Source organism: Phaethon lepturus, unplaced genomic scaffold (genome assembly GCF_000687285.1).
Source record: "Phaethon lepturus isolate BGI_N335 unplaced genomic scaffold, ASM68728v1 scaffold5962, whole genome shotgun sequence".
Taxonomy (NCBI): domain Eukaryota; kingdom Metazoa; phylum Chordata; class Aves; order Phaethontiformes; family Phaethontidae; genus Phaethon; species Phaethon lepturus.
Genome location: NW_010522561.1, coordinates 63,121 through 78,959, shown reverse-complemented (window position 1 = coordinate 78,959; position 15,839 = coordinate 63,121). Strand labels below are relative to the sequence as shown.

Sequence of the window (15,839 nt, the reverse complement as noted above, 5' to 3'; positions counted from 1 at the left end):
TTGCTTCTGTAGGATAGCACAGCCATATATTCTTTCAGCGAAGTCTTCTTCTGAGCATGCTGGAGACCCGATTCTAAGTGCCTTATTAAAACAAAGCAGAGGATGACTCCAGAGAGTACAAACTCTCAGGACTTTTTGGGTTCATAATTTCTTGACAGAGGGAAGAAAGGATGCATAAACTAATCCTTTAAGAAAGCAAGTTGTTTAACAAATAAATTTCAAAAAAGCATAACCCAAGGTCTGTTTTTTATGGGTTTTGGTGGGGTTTTTTTTCCTGATTCCAAAAACTATACTTCTGAAACTTTTTCACTGACTTTTTTTGTTTGGGAGCTTTGTTAAATAAGCAAACTGCTCCGTTTGCAAAGGCATCGTGCTTATTTTTAACAGTTAATTTTATGTGGTGGTCTGGTCCTTTCCTATTACTCTAGAGACAAAGATATCTTCTGTAGGTAGAACATGCCTGCTTAGCACTAAACAATTTCAGGTAAAACCTGGAAGCAGTTCAGGAATGCATTTCGGCCCCATGTTGGATTCTGAAGTTGCACTTCTATCACAATCAACTCAGGCATTCAAAATATTTCTGAGTGTATAGAAAAGAGGCTCACGTGTATCCCTGAAAAGCACATGAGCTACCCTGGGAATAAGTAGAGGGGAAAGAACTGTCAAAACCAAGAGTTTTTGTTTTCATTTGTTAGTACTAGTTGTTCTTAAGCTAAAACAAGGTCAAATACATCAGAGGATGGCAGGAAATTTCACACACTATGTGAAGTTGGCTAAATTCCTTTTCACAAGTTTCAGGTATGAAAGAAAAACCTTTTCCTCAGCTGTTGTATATGTTAAAATTTTGGCTGAAGGAGAGTGATTTTTCTTCACAAAATTAAAATTATATTAGAGAAGTAACATTCAAAGGAATTTATAAAGTGATCTCAGCAGTGCAAGACATGCTGATGAATACAGTCAGAATAATATTTTTAAATTATACATATATATATAACATTTATATATATAAATATTTTAAATTATACCAAATTACAGTCTTTTACAGAAAATGTAATTATTTGATGTTTATTCTGAACTCTAAAGCATTTTGCTTGCTTCTTTTCAATTATTCTTATGAATGCTGTTGTAATGCCAAGTTTTTCCTGAGAATATAGCCTAGAGAAAATAAAAAGGAGAATATTTTCCTTCTTGTGGAAGTATTTTTGCTCGTGCAGCTCATGCAGGACAGAGTCTTTGCCGCAGGACTAAACAGGACAAATACAGACCTCATCTTCTAGTGGAGGAGAAAAGTAGACATAGAAATAATGAACAAATAACCTGGATTTTGATACTTCAGAAATTGTTTGAACAGTTAATGTAGAGGAAGGCAATTAAGAACATCAAAGCAGAACAATTTGTAGTCATTTGAAGAAAATAATCTGATAAATACTAGGTAGAATGAGGTTAATTGAAAACCATTTACATCTGATCAATGGTTTTCTTTTGAATAAGATAACAACCTGAGCAGGAAAATGAAAAAACAGGAGACTACTTTACAATAGTGAAGCATCTGACACAGTATTTTTGAGTTTTCACAGTGACCAGAGTAGGTGACCAGGGAAGAAGAAATTAGACCAGTAACACTTCCTCAGGGTACGCTGCCACCAGCCAGCTAGGTGTTCCTCTGGATGCTGGCATGGAGGGGTGATGGCATTTAACAACCTCAGAGGCATTCTTCTCCACGGATTTGTCCTGTTGCTCTTCGCTCCATGCGTATGTTAAAAGCTGCGGTGTCCTTTGGCAAGCAGTTCTGTAGGACAGAAGTGCCTGAGCTGGTGCTGGAACAGTTAGGTCAGGTGCAAGGAACAGCGCAGCTGTACCGGCGTTTGTGCTAAGCTGGTCAGCCATGTGGAGAAGCAAGCAATGAGAAGCTGGTGAGAGGGCCAGCAGCAGTAGTCTTGTAGCTCTTTCAGAGCTAGCTTCTGTGTCTTCGCTGGCTGCTCTACCATGCCTTGCAGCTGCACCTCTATTTCTTCCAGTACTAGCAGGCGGGCACCAGAAAGCCCTTTGGACTGTCCACACCCTTTCTTCTTCCATACGCTGCTGTGTTTATTAATGTACAGAATAATATCATTTAACAAAAGTTAGGAAGTATACGTCTCTCAGACCATCAGCTCTGAGTCAGAAGCCATTGCTGAAATGCTGGACATCTATTTCTTCTCCAGCTGTTAGACAGCTATTCAGATTGCCCGTTCTCTCTGGGAAACTGGACGACACCTTGGTGTTTCATGTGTATATAAGATCAAAACAAGAGACCCAAAGCAGTTTTCAGGGGTTAAATCCAGAATTGTGAATTCATGAGGCTGGTGCTTTTTCAGCTTCACTTATCCTCTTTGCCCTACCAACCTCTTGCTGGCTCCCAGTCTTCCTGAAACAGATGTGATTTCTTTGGGTTTAATAACTCTTAATAGATTTCTCTTCTGTGAACTTGCCTCCCTTCAAGCCCATATAGGCTTTTGTCAGCCACAGATTCTTTTCGGCAGCTCAAATTCACTCAACTACCATCCCTTTTTTCGTTTTAAGCCTTCCTTGTCTGCTCCATCTGGTGATAGCCAGTTTTCAACTGAAATTAAAAGGTGATTTCTATTCACCTTCTCCATGATCATAATGACTTCAGGAATTTCTATTATATTCTCCCAGTCCCATTATCTGTCACTCTTGCATCCCGCTGGGTTCTGGCTTACTAAATTCTTCCTAATGTGGAAGTGTGTACCCCTCCTCTGAAACTTTTCCAGTTCCACCGTATCATTTTTGAGATGAGGGGATCAGAATTGCACACCACAATAAGGGTAGTGCATACAGTGTATACTCCGTTTTAGTTTATGTGGCTTGCCTTACATGCCTTACCATCTGTTTTGCTCATTTGGCTGTTGTTGAGTATTGAGCTGTCTCTTCATGGATGTCTGCTGTAATTCCAAGGTTCCAGTGGTCAGTTCGGAGCCCAACCTATTGTAAGTAAAATCAGGAACACATCAGATTTTTTTCTCATGTGCATCACTTTACAGTTATGTACATTAATTTTAAAGATTCTGCCCCTCTACTCTGCTGAGACCCCACCTGGAGTCCTGTGTCCAGCTCTGGAATGCTCAGCACAGGAAAGACATGGCCCTGTTGGAGAGGGTCCAGAGGAGGCCACCAAAATGCTCAGAGGGATGGAACACCTCTCCTCTGAGGACAGGCTGAGAGAGTTGGGGTTGTTCAGCCTGGAGAAGAGAAGGCTCCAGGGAGACCTTGCTGCAGCCTTCCAGTACTTAAAGGGGGCTTACAAGAAAGATGGAGAAAGACTTTTTAGCAGGGCCTATAGCGATAGGACAAGGGGTAACAGTTTTAAACTAAAAGAAGGAGATTCAGACTAGATATAAGGAAGAAAATTTTCACACTGAGGGTGGTGACACACTGGCAGAGGTTGCCCAGAGAGGTGGTAGCTGCCCCATCCCTGGAAACATTCCAGGTCAGGTTGGACGGGGCTCTGAGCAACCTGGTCTAGTTGAAGATGTCCCTGCTCATTGCAGGGGGGTTGGACTAGATGGCCTTTAGAGGTCCCTTCCAATCCAGAGATTCTATGATTCTATGATTCCCTGTTAGTACTTAGCTTATTACTCTGAATAACGTAGTATCTTCAGCAAATTTTCATTTCATTGTTCATTTCCTGCTTTTGATAGGTTATGAATAAATCACTCCACTGGTGACCACCCTCCATTGTGAGAACTGACCATTTATTTCCTATATTTTAACAACTAGCTATCCATCTTTCCATGGTTGCTTATTCTCATTAAAGTATGTTTGATAGAGATCATGGCAAAAGTCTTTTGAAAAGTGAAATAAGTACTATCAGTCAATCTGCCCCTTATCTAACATGCTTATTGCTTATTCATTTAATCTTCAAAGTGCAAAGGCAGGATTGCAAATCAGCCCTTTTGACTCCCCCTAGCATATCTTATTTATTCCTATGTCCACTACTTTTGTATTTTATTATGGTTTGCTATAGTTTGTAACATTTCTCAACATGCTGTTGTATTTATATTCTTCCGGTCCTAAGATACCGAAGTGATTTAAAGTGAGAGGCGGTACACCGTGGTTATGGCACAGTTAGGTAACAGTGAAGAGTTCAGACACTACCATTAGAGATTCAGATGATGGTGCCCTACGATCTGCAAGGAGCTACTGGCCAAGTACAGTGTATGTTGAAGCACAAGTAATGGATGAATTATACCCAATACCTTCTCATTTAAAGTCATACAACCTTGCGCTTTTCAGTGGAAAAGGCAGCCATTCGAAAGTCTTAGGGTTGACCAGTTTATTGCGCTCCCTCGGATAAGGAAGAAAAAGGAAAGACTGCTGAAAACAGAAGTCTGCTTGTCCTCATCTCTAGATTTGCTGCAGTCTGTGAGCATGAGTGAGCAGCTGTGCGGTGTTTGGCTACTGGCCAGGGCCACTACACCACACCACACCGCACCACACTGGTGTGCAATAGGTCTTTAACACATGTAGAGCTCCTTTTGTCAAGGTTACAATTCGAAATGGAGAGCAATGTCTTCCCGTTGACATCTTTAAACTGTTCCCATTATAACCTTCAGAGTCTGCACCACAGCAGCTTCTTCCCCAAGGGCAGAAAATGGCACAATATTTCCGCTCTTACCAACTGAATGAACACTGATCAAGCTCACTTTCACCTCCTGCAAGTAGTGCATTAAAAGCGGTTTAAACAGCTGAGCATTAATGAGTGCAATATTTTTTATGGAACCAGATACTACATGTCAGAGAAATGAAGTAGCAGATCAGAAATTTGCTGCATGTGGGATTTTTTTATACCATAATTTAAAACATTTCATGAATGCACCATATGTAATTCTGTGCACTGTATTTAAATAGAAGTTGCACTTCAAATGAAAACACATAACAAAAGGGGAGAGAGGGAGTTAGAAATATTTCTAGTTTCTTTCAGGTGAGGCTATGCTTAACTGTACCATGAACCGTTACCAAAAATATTTTATGCCATAAAATTTTGGGTTTTTTTTCTTTTTTAGGGCGACAATTTATTTTAAGATGTTCATCGCAGTTTATGTTCTTTTCCACCACGTATCTCTTCAAAACATATCAAAATAGCCAAACATTATGTTAGAAGTTAATTGCTTCACAGATCACACAGAGCGGTCATTAAAAACAGTGCATTTAGCCTAAGGATTGAACATGCAGAAGCACAGCAGCAAAAGCTACCTGTTGAGTGCTTGACTTGGTAGGCTAATTGCTCTGATGTTCTGAAAATGAAAGGTATGGCTGAATAATGAAAGCTAAATCACATTGTCATAGCATTTGATAGAAAGGTTAATAACCAAGACTGTATCCGCATGAGACTGTCAGATGTTTGTCTAATTGCAAAGTATGCTCTTAAAGTGAAATGAATATCTAGGAGATAAAGATCTGTGCCAAATTCCTTGTTAATATAAAATGGTCTTGCTTCTTTAATTACAGTTAAGCTATTCTAATGAATAAGAGAGAATTTGCCCCAAAACCTGTGTTATTCTTAATCCACATGCAGGATTGATAAATTATTACTCCTCTGAAGACCAATTTATAGATAAAGAAGGCTATAATTGGTACTAAGAACTTCTAGTAAGAAGAAATCTGCTAATCTTGTTAATACTGCATTGAACTGTCATTCAAATTTGGCAAAATTGCAAGGAGGATTTATGGCAGTGACTGAAAAATCTATTTTAATTTATTATTACTCCCAAACAGTAAGGTGATTTTGCAGTCACTAAAAGCCTAACGTTTAGAAACTCTTAATAATGAGAATGAACCATCCAGTGTTTTCTTATTTTTGGTCTCACTGCCTTGGTTAAATTTGTATGCTGTCTGAGAAATAGCTACTCCTATCAGCTAGTTGAGTTTTCAGCAGTAAGGGATGCTTTTAAAAAGCCTTAGTATGCAAATAATGATAAAAAAATCAGAAGTTACAGTAGTAACCGTAACTATTACAGCTAATCTATTTATTGTATGACTGAAGGCTGCACTGAATACTTAGAGACAAGCCAATATGACTCAAGGTCTACTCCATTATAAAAAGCCCTTAAAATTGTATAGTTCTCAAGGGACTGCTGATGACTGTGAGCACACTTGTTGGATATGTGCATGGTTGCTTCTTTTTCCTATCTGTGTTACTGTGTTAGAACCTTGCAGCAAAGAGCCTGAATGCTATAAAAACAGCTGGAAGTACACAGAAAAAGTAATAGCTCTTACATGATCATCTGCTACATTGCTGACCAGCTCAGAAAATCGTCACCATTCACTGCAGCCTGTGATGGGACTAGGGATTCCAGCTTGCCACCCAGACGAGGCTCTGTCCCTGAAGGAGAATGCTTAGCCAGTGAGACAGAAAAAAAAACAGGCAGCATATAAGAAAGAACGTGCAGAGAAGGCCAGTACCAGGGATTTTTTTTTTATTTATGTGTTTTAAAGATCAGTATTTGTGCATCAGTTGCAACTCAGTTATTCAGTATTCTCCTGAGGGCTTTTCCCTTGCTAGGTATCCTCAGGGAAACATAAACATGGTTCCTACAACATTAATGGAGTTTTTTGAATTCTTGGTTTATGTAAATTTTTCCCCTTTTCTGTGAAAAATCTCTTTTGGTGGCTATTATAACAAGTAGAAGGACGAAAAAGACTGAGGCTGTTATCATTAGTCCCTCTTACAGAAAACCTTTTGGAATAAAGGTATACTTTGGACGCATCTGAAGTTTCATACCAAAGATAACATCTGCGTTCCACCTGATTTAGGATATTGCCCTTCCTGTGTCTTGTCTTTTCTTATATCACATCAGACTACAGCAAAACCATTACATATACTAGATATTAAATGTGCTTTCTGTCATGGGACCTTGAGGAAGACCCAGCTCAACTTCGTCTTTGCTGAATACAGGTTATTTGTTCTCAACAATTATCCTACAGAGATCTGCAGATCTAAGATCTGCAGTCTGAAGACCTGTAGCTGGTACTGGAGAGGTCATACTACTTGATGTCACCTGAGCGTGCTCAAGGAGGACAGTTGCTTCTGTAGATACTTTAGTTCTGTCTTTGAGATTTGTAGAACTGCCCCTGGGCGTCATGTCAACAGCTTGCTAAATATTCCCATACCCAGAGAGCATGTCTCTCAGCATACTGACTTCCTGGAGGATTTTTCCACAGAATTCAATGTCCATCCCCTGGATAAGGCAGGTGAACTTGATTATCCTAGAGTCATAAGAATATTGCTCAAAACCTCCCACCGTTTGTATGAGCATGAGCACCACCCATCTTCCCCGGCCTCAAATCCCACCAATTATACTGAATAACTAAGGTAAGTGCCAGGGTTGACAGGAATCAGGTATGTGTTGCACGTGCATTCCTTTATACCGCACACTTCATATCCATAGAGCATTGGATTGACACCCCTTATGTATGTTTGGAGGATCATGCCTGCTTTTAGTTATCAGGTGATGATGGGATAGCTGTGCACATCCTTCCATAAAACTGAAGCTGAATTATTGTAGTTGTCTTTCCATTCTTAGATTATTAACAAAATCGGTCTGTTCTTTGTTCAGAAAGCAGTGGTTTGATGAGCTTTTGTTCTAACAATCTGTTTTTGGTGTTCCTCTCCTGAGAAGAAGCTGTGTACGTTAGCTGGGTTATGGAGGTCTGAGCGGGACCTTCTGACTAAACTGAGAGTTATTCTTCAACACTCTGTATTCTTGGTATTCCTGTGTGACTGGATTCCATTTGAAATTAATTTTACTAGTTTATGGAGATTGAAAGAACTCCTTGTCCCGTTAGATTCAAAATGTCAGCCTGTGCCACGCATATACCCTGTGAGTAGACTTTCCACAAAAAATCAAAATTTGCTAGGCAATCAAGGTGTTGCTGGGCTGCCTTCACAATGGAAAATATTTTTTTTCCTGAAAACCTGTGCATTGTATCTCCACATCTCTTTAAAAATCCAGAAAACATGGTTTCAGCTGTTCGGAGACTGACACTGGAGAAATATGGGCTTATTTGTGGGACATTTTACCAACAGTAGATACTACTCATGCTCCAGTTTACAGTTTGCACAGTGACCTGTAAATTCACAAATGACAAATCATGTCTTACTTGCCTGTCACGCTGACAGCTACAGCATGTTCGAGTTAACAATGAGAAATAAGAAAATTAAAACGGGAGCTTGTTTTCTTTGACCGCCCAAGTAATCTTGGACTTCCTTCTTTTTCGCAGAACTACATATCCTGAGCATGGTGATATTAGAGACCTTCTGTGAAAGATCTCAATTAACAATGCTTCCTTCAATAGAGGTGAAATGGGAATACTTACATAATGGGGTGTATTTCTTTTTAAATAATCAAATTATTATTTCTGCCAAAACATTTATGGTTTGGATTTGTCTTGGGTTTTAAGCTATTTCCTGTGTAAATAAACACACCAAATCTGGGGAGCGCTGTAGTAGCTATACATCAGCGCAGAAACTAGACAGAGACTTTCAAAAGAAAAGGAAAAGCAGTTATGGGAATTCGGTGTATCCACCTCTTGATTTACAGAAGCAACTGGAGCATAAGGGGGAAGGATGATAAACAGAAGAACTGAACTCGACAGCTCCTCCACATGGGAAAGAAACGCCTTGTCTGCGCAAGACGTGCCCCTAGCATGTCCGCATGACTCTGTATGAAGGCCTCACATTCTTTCTCTGGCTGGAAATGAATGAGGCAGGCAGCTCGCAGCGCAAGGACTCTAAGGTTGTCTGCATTGCTGTCTTGGTGAGGAGGAGTTCATGGTGAACTTGGAGAGGAGCTGAGATGCTGCCAGTCTCTGCAGGCTCTGGAGAGTCAAGGTGACGTGCATTCGGCCATGCTAGAGAGAAGGAGAAATCACGTCAATGAAAAGATCAGGGAGAATGTATCTCTCTGTTTTTACAAATGAAGAAGCCTGGACACATTATGTTAGTACAGACTGTTATATCTAGTTCTGTTTAAAAGGATTCAGTAATATTTCAGTGGGGTTTTTTTCACAGTAGTGTGAGGAAAGGTGGTGTGCTGAGAACACTTCCTCAGCATCCTCCTATTGTAATTTGAGCAGTTATTATTTTAGTGCTGGGTACAACTCTCTCTCTCTCTTAATCTTCCTGGAGGGTGGGAGAGCAGAAGTTCAGATAAAAGAAGTCCACTAATCCCCCTTGTCCTCAACCGCCTGCCTCACAAAGCAGTTTTCAGATCCTTGATTCTGCTTTTCCTATGTGTGCTGCCCTTCAGGAATTTCAGGTGGAGATGTTGCCTTTAATAAGAGGACAGTCTACTCAAAATACACTTTAGGGAGAGTCCCCAGGCCTGCATATATAGGGCACAGGCACTGTTTTGGGAAAACCATGCTCTATAATTTTACTTTCTGACTTCCGTCAGAAAATTCCCTTCCCTTTGGGAAGTCAAAAGGTTTCCACCACTTCAAAGGGACAGCCAATGGAAGACTTTTTCCAGTTAATGCTTTCCAGACTCCAGTTCCTGGATGACAGAAGAGGGTTTCCCCATGGACAGGAGGAAGAGCCCTCATCTGCTGTGCTTAGAGCAGCAGAGGGAGGGGGGGAGAGGTATGGAGTTCAGGGACCAGAAGAAAAGCAAGACAACACAAAACTTGCAAGCCATTATGGAGGGCACACTTCTGACGTGTGATGTGGGGTGAACTGGGGAGTCTCAAGGATAATGGAAAGCATGAATTTGCGTGCTAGGGAGATAAAGGATTTCATACTAGTGCTCCTGGGCTGTATATTTTCTGTCGGGCTGTCTGCAGAAGTGCAGTGAACAGTATTGAATTAATTGGGGCAGCTTGTGTGTGGGAGAGCAAAACTCATGTGGGGATGCAAGTATAGATGGAAAATCTTATGTTTAGGGAGCAGAATCAATTAGGAGCTGAGGGATGTCCAGTCATAACATTGTTTGATTAGGAAAACTCTTTGATACTTTGGGGGAACGGAAATGTTTTTTAGATGATAGAGAGGCAGAACAGGATGAAGGAGGTAGAACAAAGAAAGAACTGAAAGGAAACCTATCCTTAAGCCCTTCTCACCTTCCTCCATCTATAATTCATTACCCCCTCCTAGGATTCTCATCCTTTTTCCATCTTTAATGCAAAGGCAATTGAAAATGGCATAAGAGGAAGAAAGTGCCTTGCCTTCTTCCCGAATCAAAGGCCCAATGGCCTCCCTTCCATTTCCTTGCATTGGCATAAAGTATTTAGGGCTGGTGTGCTCTTTTCTGTTCTGCCTTTGTACAGACTTCAGGAGTGGGGAGAGAGGAGCTACAGACGAGCCACCTCAGCAGAGGGTTGTCTTTCTCTACCAAAGGAGACTGTGAAAAGTTTTACCCTGTTCCTGAGATTTCTAATTCACCCATTTCCAAATCAAAACTGCTGTGCAAATTTGAATGCAGTTTTTCTCAGGGAAGCTTGATGTTAGCAAGTATAGATTCTGTTCATATATGCTCATTCATACATACTTGTTTCTTTATATGTCAATATTTTGAACTTTATGACACATTATGTTCTCCAGTAAATTTTGTTTTCTTTATGTTTTTATAAATGTGTTCAGAAGGCCCTCTGGCCCTGTCTGAGAAACACAATTATTATAATATGCTGAGGTTTTACATTTTGCAATGTAAAACAACTTGTGAGTAGCCACATACAGAAGAGACCGAGGCATTAATGTTCTCTCAGAATGAGAGGGAAAAGGAAATACTCATGTAAAATGAGAAGCAGGCAATAGCAGGTGTTTTATGTTATGCTTTGATAATATTCTTCTCTCAGGTTAAGAGCCCTAGCTATGGGGCTCGTCAAATCCTAGGAGATTCATTGGCAAAACCTGTAGACTTTTCAAAGCCTGATTTATATGTACATATGCACATTTTAAAAATGCCTTCTTGCAAATATAAAACCTACTTTGAAAAAAAAAAAGGGAAAAGAAAAATGATCAGCCTTTCTCCAAATTTTCGTAGGCCGTGAGTTTCCCGGCTCAGGTGGGTGCATGCTGCTTGGCCTCTCAGCCCCTTCTTGTGGAGGCCCTGATGACTTCCGTTTGTTCCCCTCTGTCAGGAAATTCCCAAATTTCCTGAGCTGATTCACAGCTGACTTCATTTTTCACAGCTCTGAACTGATGAAAGGAGGAAAAAAACCCCAAGTGTTTTATCTCCATGTTAATTGTGAGAGCGTTTCAGGAGGGGAGGTGGGCAGGGCAGTTGTGGAGGTGGTGACCCTTGCTGTTGCTTTGCAGGAATGTCAGCTCTGCTGGAGAGGAGGCCCGCAGAAGAATGAGGGAGTGTGATGGCCTGACGGACGCATTGCTGTACGTGATCCAGTCTGCTCTGGGGAGCAGTGAAATTGATAGTAAGGTTTGTCACCTTTCTCTTTTCATGAGCAAGAAATCCAGGTAGTTGGGATACATCAGGACTATAAAGTGACAGTTTTGGTTTTTTGGGGTTTTTTTTAGTGCACTGTGAGGGGTGCCTTAGCAAAGCATAATTTAGGCCATTTTTTCCTTTTCCCTCTGTTGAGCTATGTATCTCTGTGTGCTAAGTATTGGATTTGTGTCAGCCTGTGTAGCGTGCCCAGGTAAGCATGTCATCCTCTCACTTGAATTATTAAGAGAGAAAATGTGATACTGGTTTAAGAAGAGCAAATACATCATGTTCCATGTAAACTTCTTTACATTGCTCTGCTGGGTTTACCTTAAAATTGATTTTCAGTACCCAGTATGAGACAGAGCTAACGATGGTGAGGTAGGCTTCCAAGGAAAACAAACTAAAAAAAAAACCTGAGCAATTAGTAGGCAGTTATGCAGTACTACCAACATTATTTCCTTCTTCAAGAGGATCAAAGAATGCTTTCAGTAACAACTGTTTTAAGATGCGTTTTTATGTCAACTTTACTTCTCTGAAAGTACTAGGATATGAACATGCTTCTCCAAAGGTGAAAGGCACTGCCCAGTTAAAAAGACTTCAAGCGTTTACAGGTTGAAGATTTGTAATTCATTAAAATATTCCAGAGAAGAAGAAAACGGCCAATTTTGAATATATTTTGCTTTCTGTATATGGTGCTAAATTAATTACAGTTGCTGCTCTAAGGCAAACTTGGTCCATTTGCAAACCCTTAATAATTGCAGGAAAGCAGCCTTTTACGCAGAAGTTTTAAAGCCCACTGCGTATGTCTTGCCAAATGATCCTTCCAAATGGTTGTCCATGAACCTCTGTGGGTTTATATGTTGGAGAGGGATAACCTCCAGAACTTGCTGGTCTTTAGCCTGAGCCAAATAGGTGAAACTTGCCCATGCGTTCAGGGTAGGGAGAGGGGAATGATGAGAGGTTTGTAGCATGTAGCATTGGGATAGCAGCATGTTTTTGTGTTTTAAAAGCAAGAAAACCCACCCCCAGAAACCCTGCAACTCATTAGTCTCTGATCTTAGAAGGTCCCTTCCAACCCAAAGATTCGATGGTCGACTTTCTGTTCGTAAAGGCTTATCAGAGCGGCGCTGGGAGGAGGCCCACCCAGAAGGTGGGCGCCGCACTCGGAGCAGAGGCGGCTGCCGCCAGCCCCCTCCCAGCTGCCTCCTGCAGCGCAGCCCCCGAGGGCCGGGGTGCTTTTTGCTTCGTTAGCTTTGGAAGAGCTGAACCGGCAACCCTTTGAAAGCTCGCTGGTTTGGCTTGCCTGGCAGAAAGGAGAAGTTAGAGGGGCTTCACCGGAGCGGAGTGGGAGGTGGATGGAGGGAGGAAGTCAGTTTATGCCCCAGCTCACAGCTCAGCTGCTGCTTTTTCGGCAGCTTCTTTGTAGGTGACAACTGACTTCCAGATTTTTCTTTATTGTCGAAAAGGCTAATTAAGGAGTGCAGTGTGTTTAGTCTCATTTGTAGCTGGTATGAGTTGGAAAAGCTGCAAGCTAAGTCATATATGGAGGAAAAAAGGAAGAAATTGGAGAGAAATTGTTCTCCCTGCCCTAGTAGTTTTAACTTCCCATCTAAACAGATTTTTACCTGTATAAACATAAAGCAGTTGTGCAGCTAAATACAAAACATCATAGTGTAGCCTCTTAGCTTGCATCTTTATCCCAAAGTAGAATGTAATTTCAATTAAATATTTAAATAACTGGCTCTGGGTCAGTTTTTTAATCTAGTTTCAAAAATGGTGCTATTATGACAAAAAAAATGGGACTTCAAAATAAATTTATAAATATTGTTTTCCAAATGCCATGACAGTTGCCCTGTTAGATAATTTTGTAATACTGTTGGTGACTAAAAACTGAAATATGAAAAACAGGTCCCTGCTCTTGCAGGCTCTGAAAGAGGCTGGGGGACTTGCAAGCACATGCAGAATTGTTGTTAGAGTCATTCCTCATGCTGGTGAAGTCAAGAGTGCACAAATCTTAGCAGCAGTGTGTCTTATAAATGTCTAATAAGAAAAAGCTATAATACTTCAAGTTAAAATGTTAAAAATTGGTGACTTAGACGTACGTACCTGAGAAAGTTACTGTTCATAATTTCAATTTGATCTATTAAGATTACTGAACTTGTATTTAGTCCCCTTCTGATGAAACTGAAAAATACCTGTAGGAATGAGGAATACAAGGACCTTCAAAAGTTCAAAGCTGCAAGTCAAGGAGTGAAGTCTGTCCAACTGCATGGCTGGAACCAGCTTTCTTGGCTGGTACAAGAGATCTCTTTGGTGTTGGTTGCGTTTGAGGCTGGGAAGTTTGCTTATCAGTTTTTAGTTTGAGGTAATGCTATCCTCTCAGTGGACTGAGCTATTTTGTTTTTGACATAATGAGAATTTTAAGTGTGAAAACTATTATTAGTAAAAAGGGGAACTAAAATTCATAACCCTAATCAAACAACGCAGAGCTTCAACTTCAGCACATTATGGATGTGCAGAAGTAAATATTAGCAAGAGTGAATAAAATTCAAATATGGCAATGTTAAAGAAAAGTAAAAGAGGTAGAAAACTTTGTATGGTCACCATGAGGTTTGCAAAGCTTTGAGGTATGAAAGGTGCATTAAGAACTTTCACATTTTCTACATATATATTTCTACACATGTTTACGTATTTGGCTGGAGATGTCAAATTAGTACAGGTGTAATGTGAAACTTCATTTATGTTTAAAAAATAAATAAATAATCCTGTCTAGATGAGTCTGAGTTCAGTGTTCAGTATTACCTCTGGAACTTCATGTCATCTCAAAGACCAATTTCAAAAACATGTGCCAAATGCATACCTGGCATAAGCTCATACAGTGGATGGAAGTAAATGAAGCCCCATCTGTTTGCCTCACTGGTGAATAAGGCAGAGTACGATCAAGCCGAAAGCCTCACAGTCATTCCATTCCGGGTTAATGGAGCAACAGAGATGGAACGTAGTGACTGTCGCTTTTTATCTCCAATGCAGCATTAGGAACAGTTGAAATAGATATAGATAGATACAGACTGGCTGTTTTAACTATGCTTTCCCTGCCTGCAGAAAATTAAGCACATATCCTTCCTGTTAAGGGTAGTCAAACCAAATTGAACCAACTAAATGAGTAGGCTTCAAGTGAGTCTAAACTGAGCTTCTTTTAGACTTGCAGAAATTATCTTGAGCTATCAGTGCCGTCTTTTTCCTCTGCCGGGTCTCGCTCCATTTCTGGATTCCTGCCACCATCTTTAACAGAAGGCACAACCTACTACAGGGACAAATGGATGAAAGGGAAAGGCTGCCTACAAGTTACTTGCAGCCTGGCTAGAAGCAGTAAAAGCAGCAAGACTCATGAGATTTCTAGTCTTACGTCTGGAACTTGAGAAACATCATCTGTTCACGCTGCACGTATTAGTGAAACAGAACTGGACTCCCATTCTGTTGGTAATTTACATAGAATTGATGCCAGAAATAACCTTTATTTCTGTTTTTAAAAAACAAACAAAAAACCAACCCCAAACCAAAACCCATAAGCTATTGCCATTTTTCATTCGTAGCATTTTCTGTTCACTGAGGTAGGACTTCCCTGACATTCTGTGCATGTTCAGTATCTCTTGATCATTTTCTATCTCTGCTGCTGTTTCACATGGGGCTCCAGCATGAAGTTCAGAATGACAATAAAAAAAAAAAACCTCATGCAAAAAAATATTGTCCAGATTACTGATTTCTTCCCAGAAAAATTCGTAAATCTTTTAAGCTGTGGTTACCTGTGGAGCACTCGGAAATTAGCAGATAATCACAGAATCATTAAGGTTGGAAAAGACCTTCAAGATCATCAAGTCCAACCGTTAACCCAACACCACCGTGACCCTTAAACCATGTCCTGAAGCGCCATGTCTACACGTTTTTTGAACACTTCCAGTGACAGTGATTCCACCACCTCCCTGGGCAGCCTGTTCCAATGTTTGACCACCCTCTTGGTGAAGAAATGTTTCCTAATATCTAATCTAAACCTCTCCTGGCACAACTTGAGGCCATTTCCTCTCATCCTATCACTAGTTACTTGGGAGAAGAGAACAACACCCACCTCACCACAACCCCCTTTCAGGTAGTTGTAGAGAGCAAACAAGGTCTCCGCTCAGCCTACTCCGGAGTGAACAATGCCAATTCTCTCAGCTGCTCTTCCTAAGACTTGTTCTCCAGACCCCTCACCAGCTTCGTTGCCCTTCTCTGGACATGCTCCAGCACCTCAGTGTCCTTCTTGTAGTGAAGGGTCCAAAACTGAACACAGGATTCGAGGTGTGGCCTCACCAGTGCCGAGTACAGGGGCACGATCACTTCCCTATTCCTCATGGCCAC

At 40.8% G+C, this 15,839-nt stretch overlaps 1 protein-coding gene across 1 annotated transcript in view; it reads left to right on the top strand.

The window, feature by feature from the left end:
* LOC104616733 (catenin delta-2) overlaps positions 1-15,839 on the top strand; it is a gene marked incomplete at both ends in the record, with an annotated part of 117,014 nt that overhangs the window by 42,434 nt on the left and 58,741 nt on the right. Inside the window, one exon of the mRNA XM_010281840.1 lies at positions 11,318-11,435. Coding sequence (XP_010280142.1) covers positions 11,318-11,435 — 118 coding nt within the window. The remainder of the gene's footprint in view (positions 1-11,317; positions 11,436-15,839) is intronic.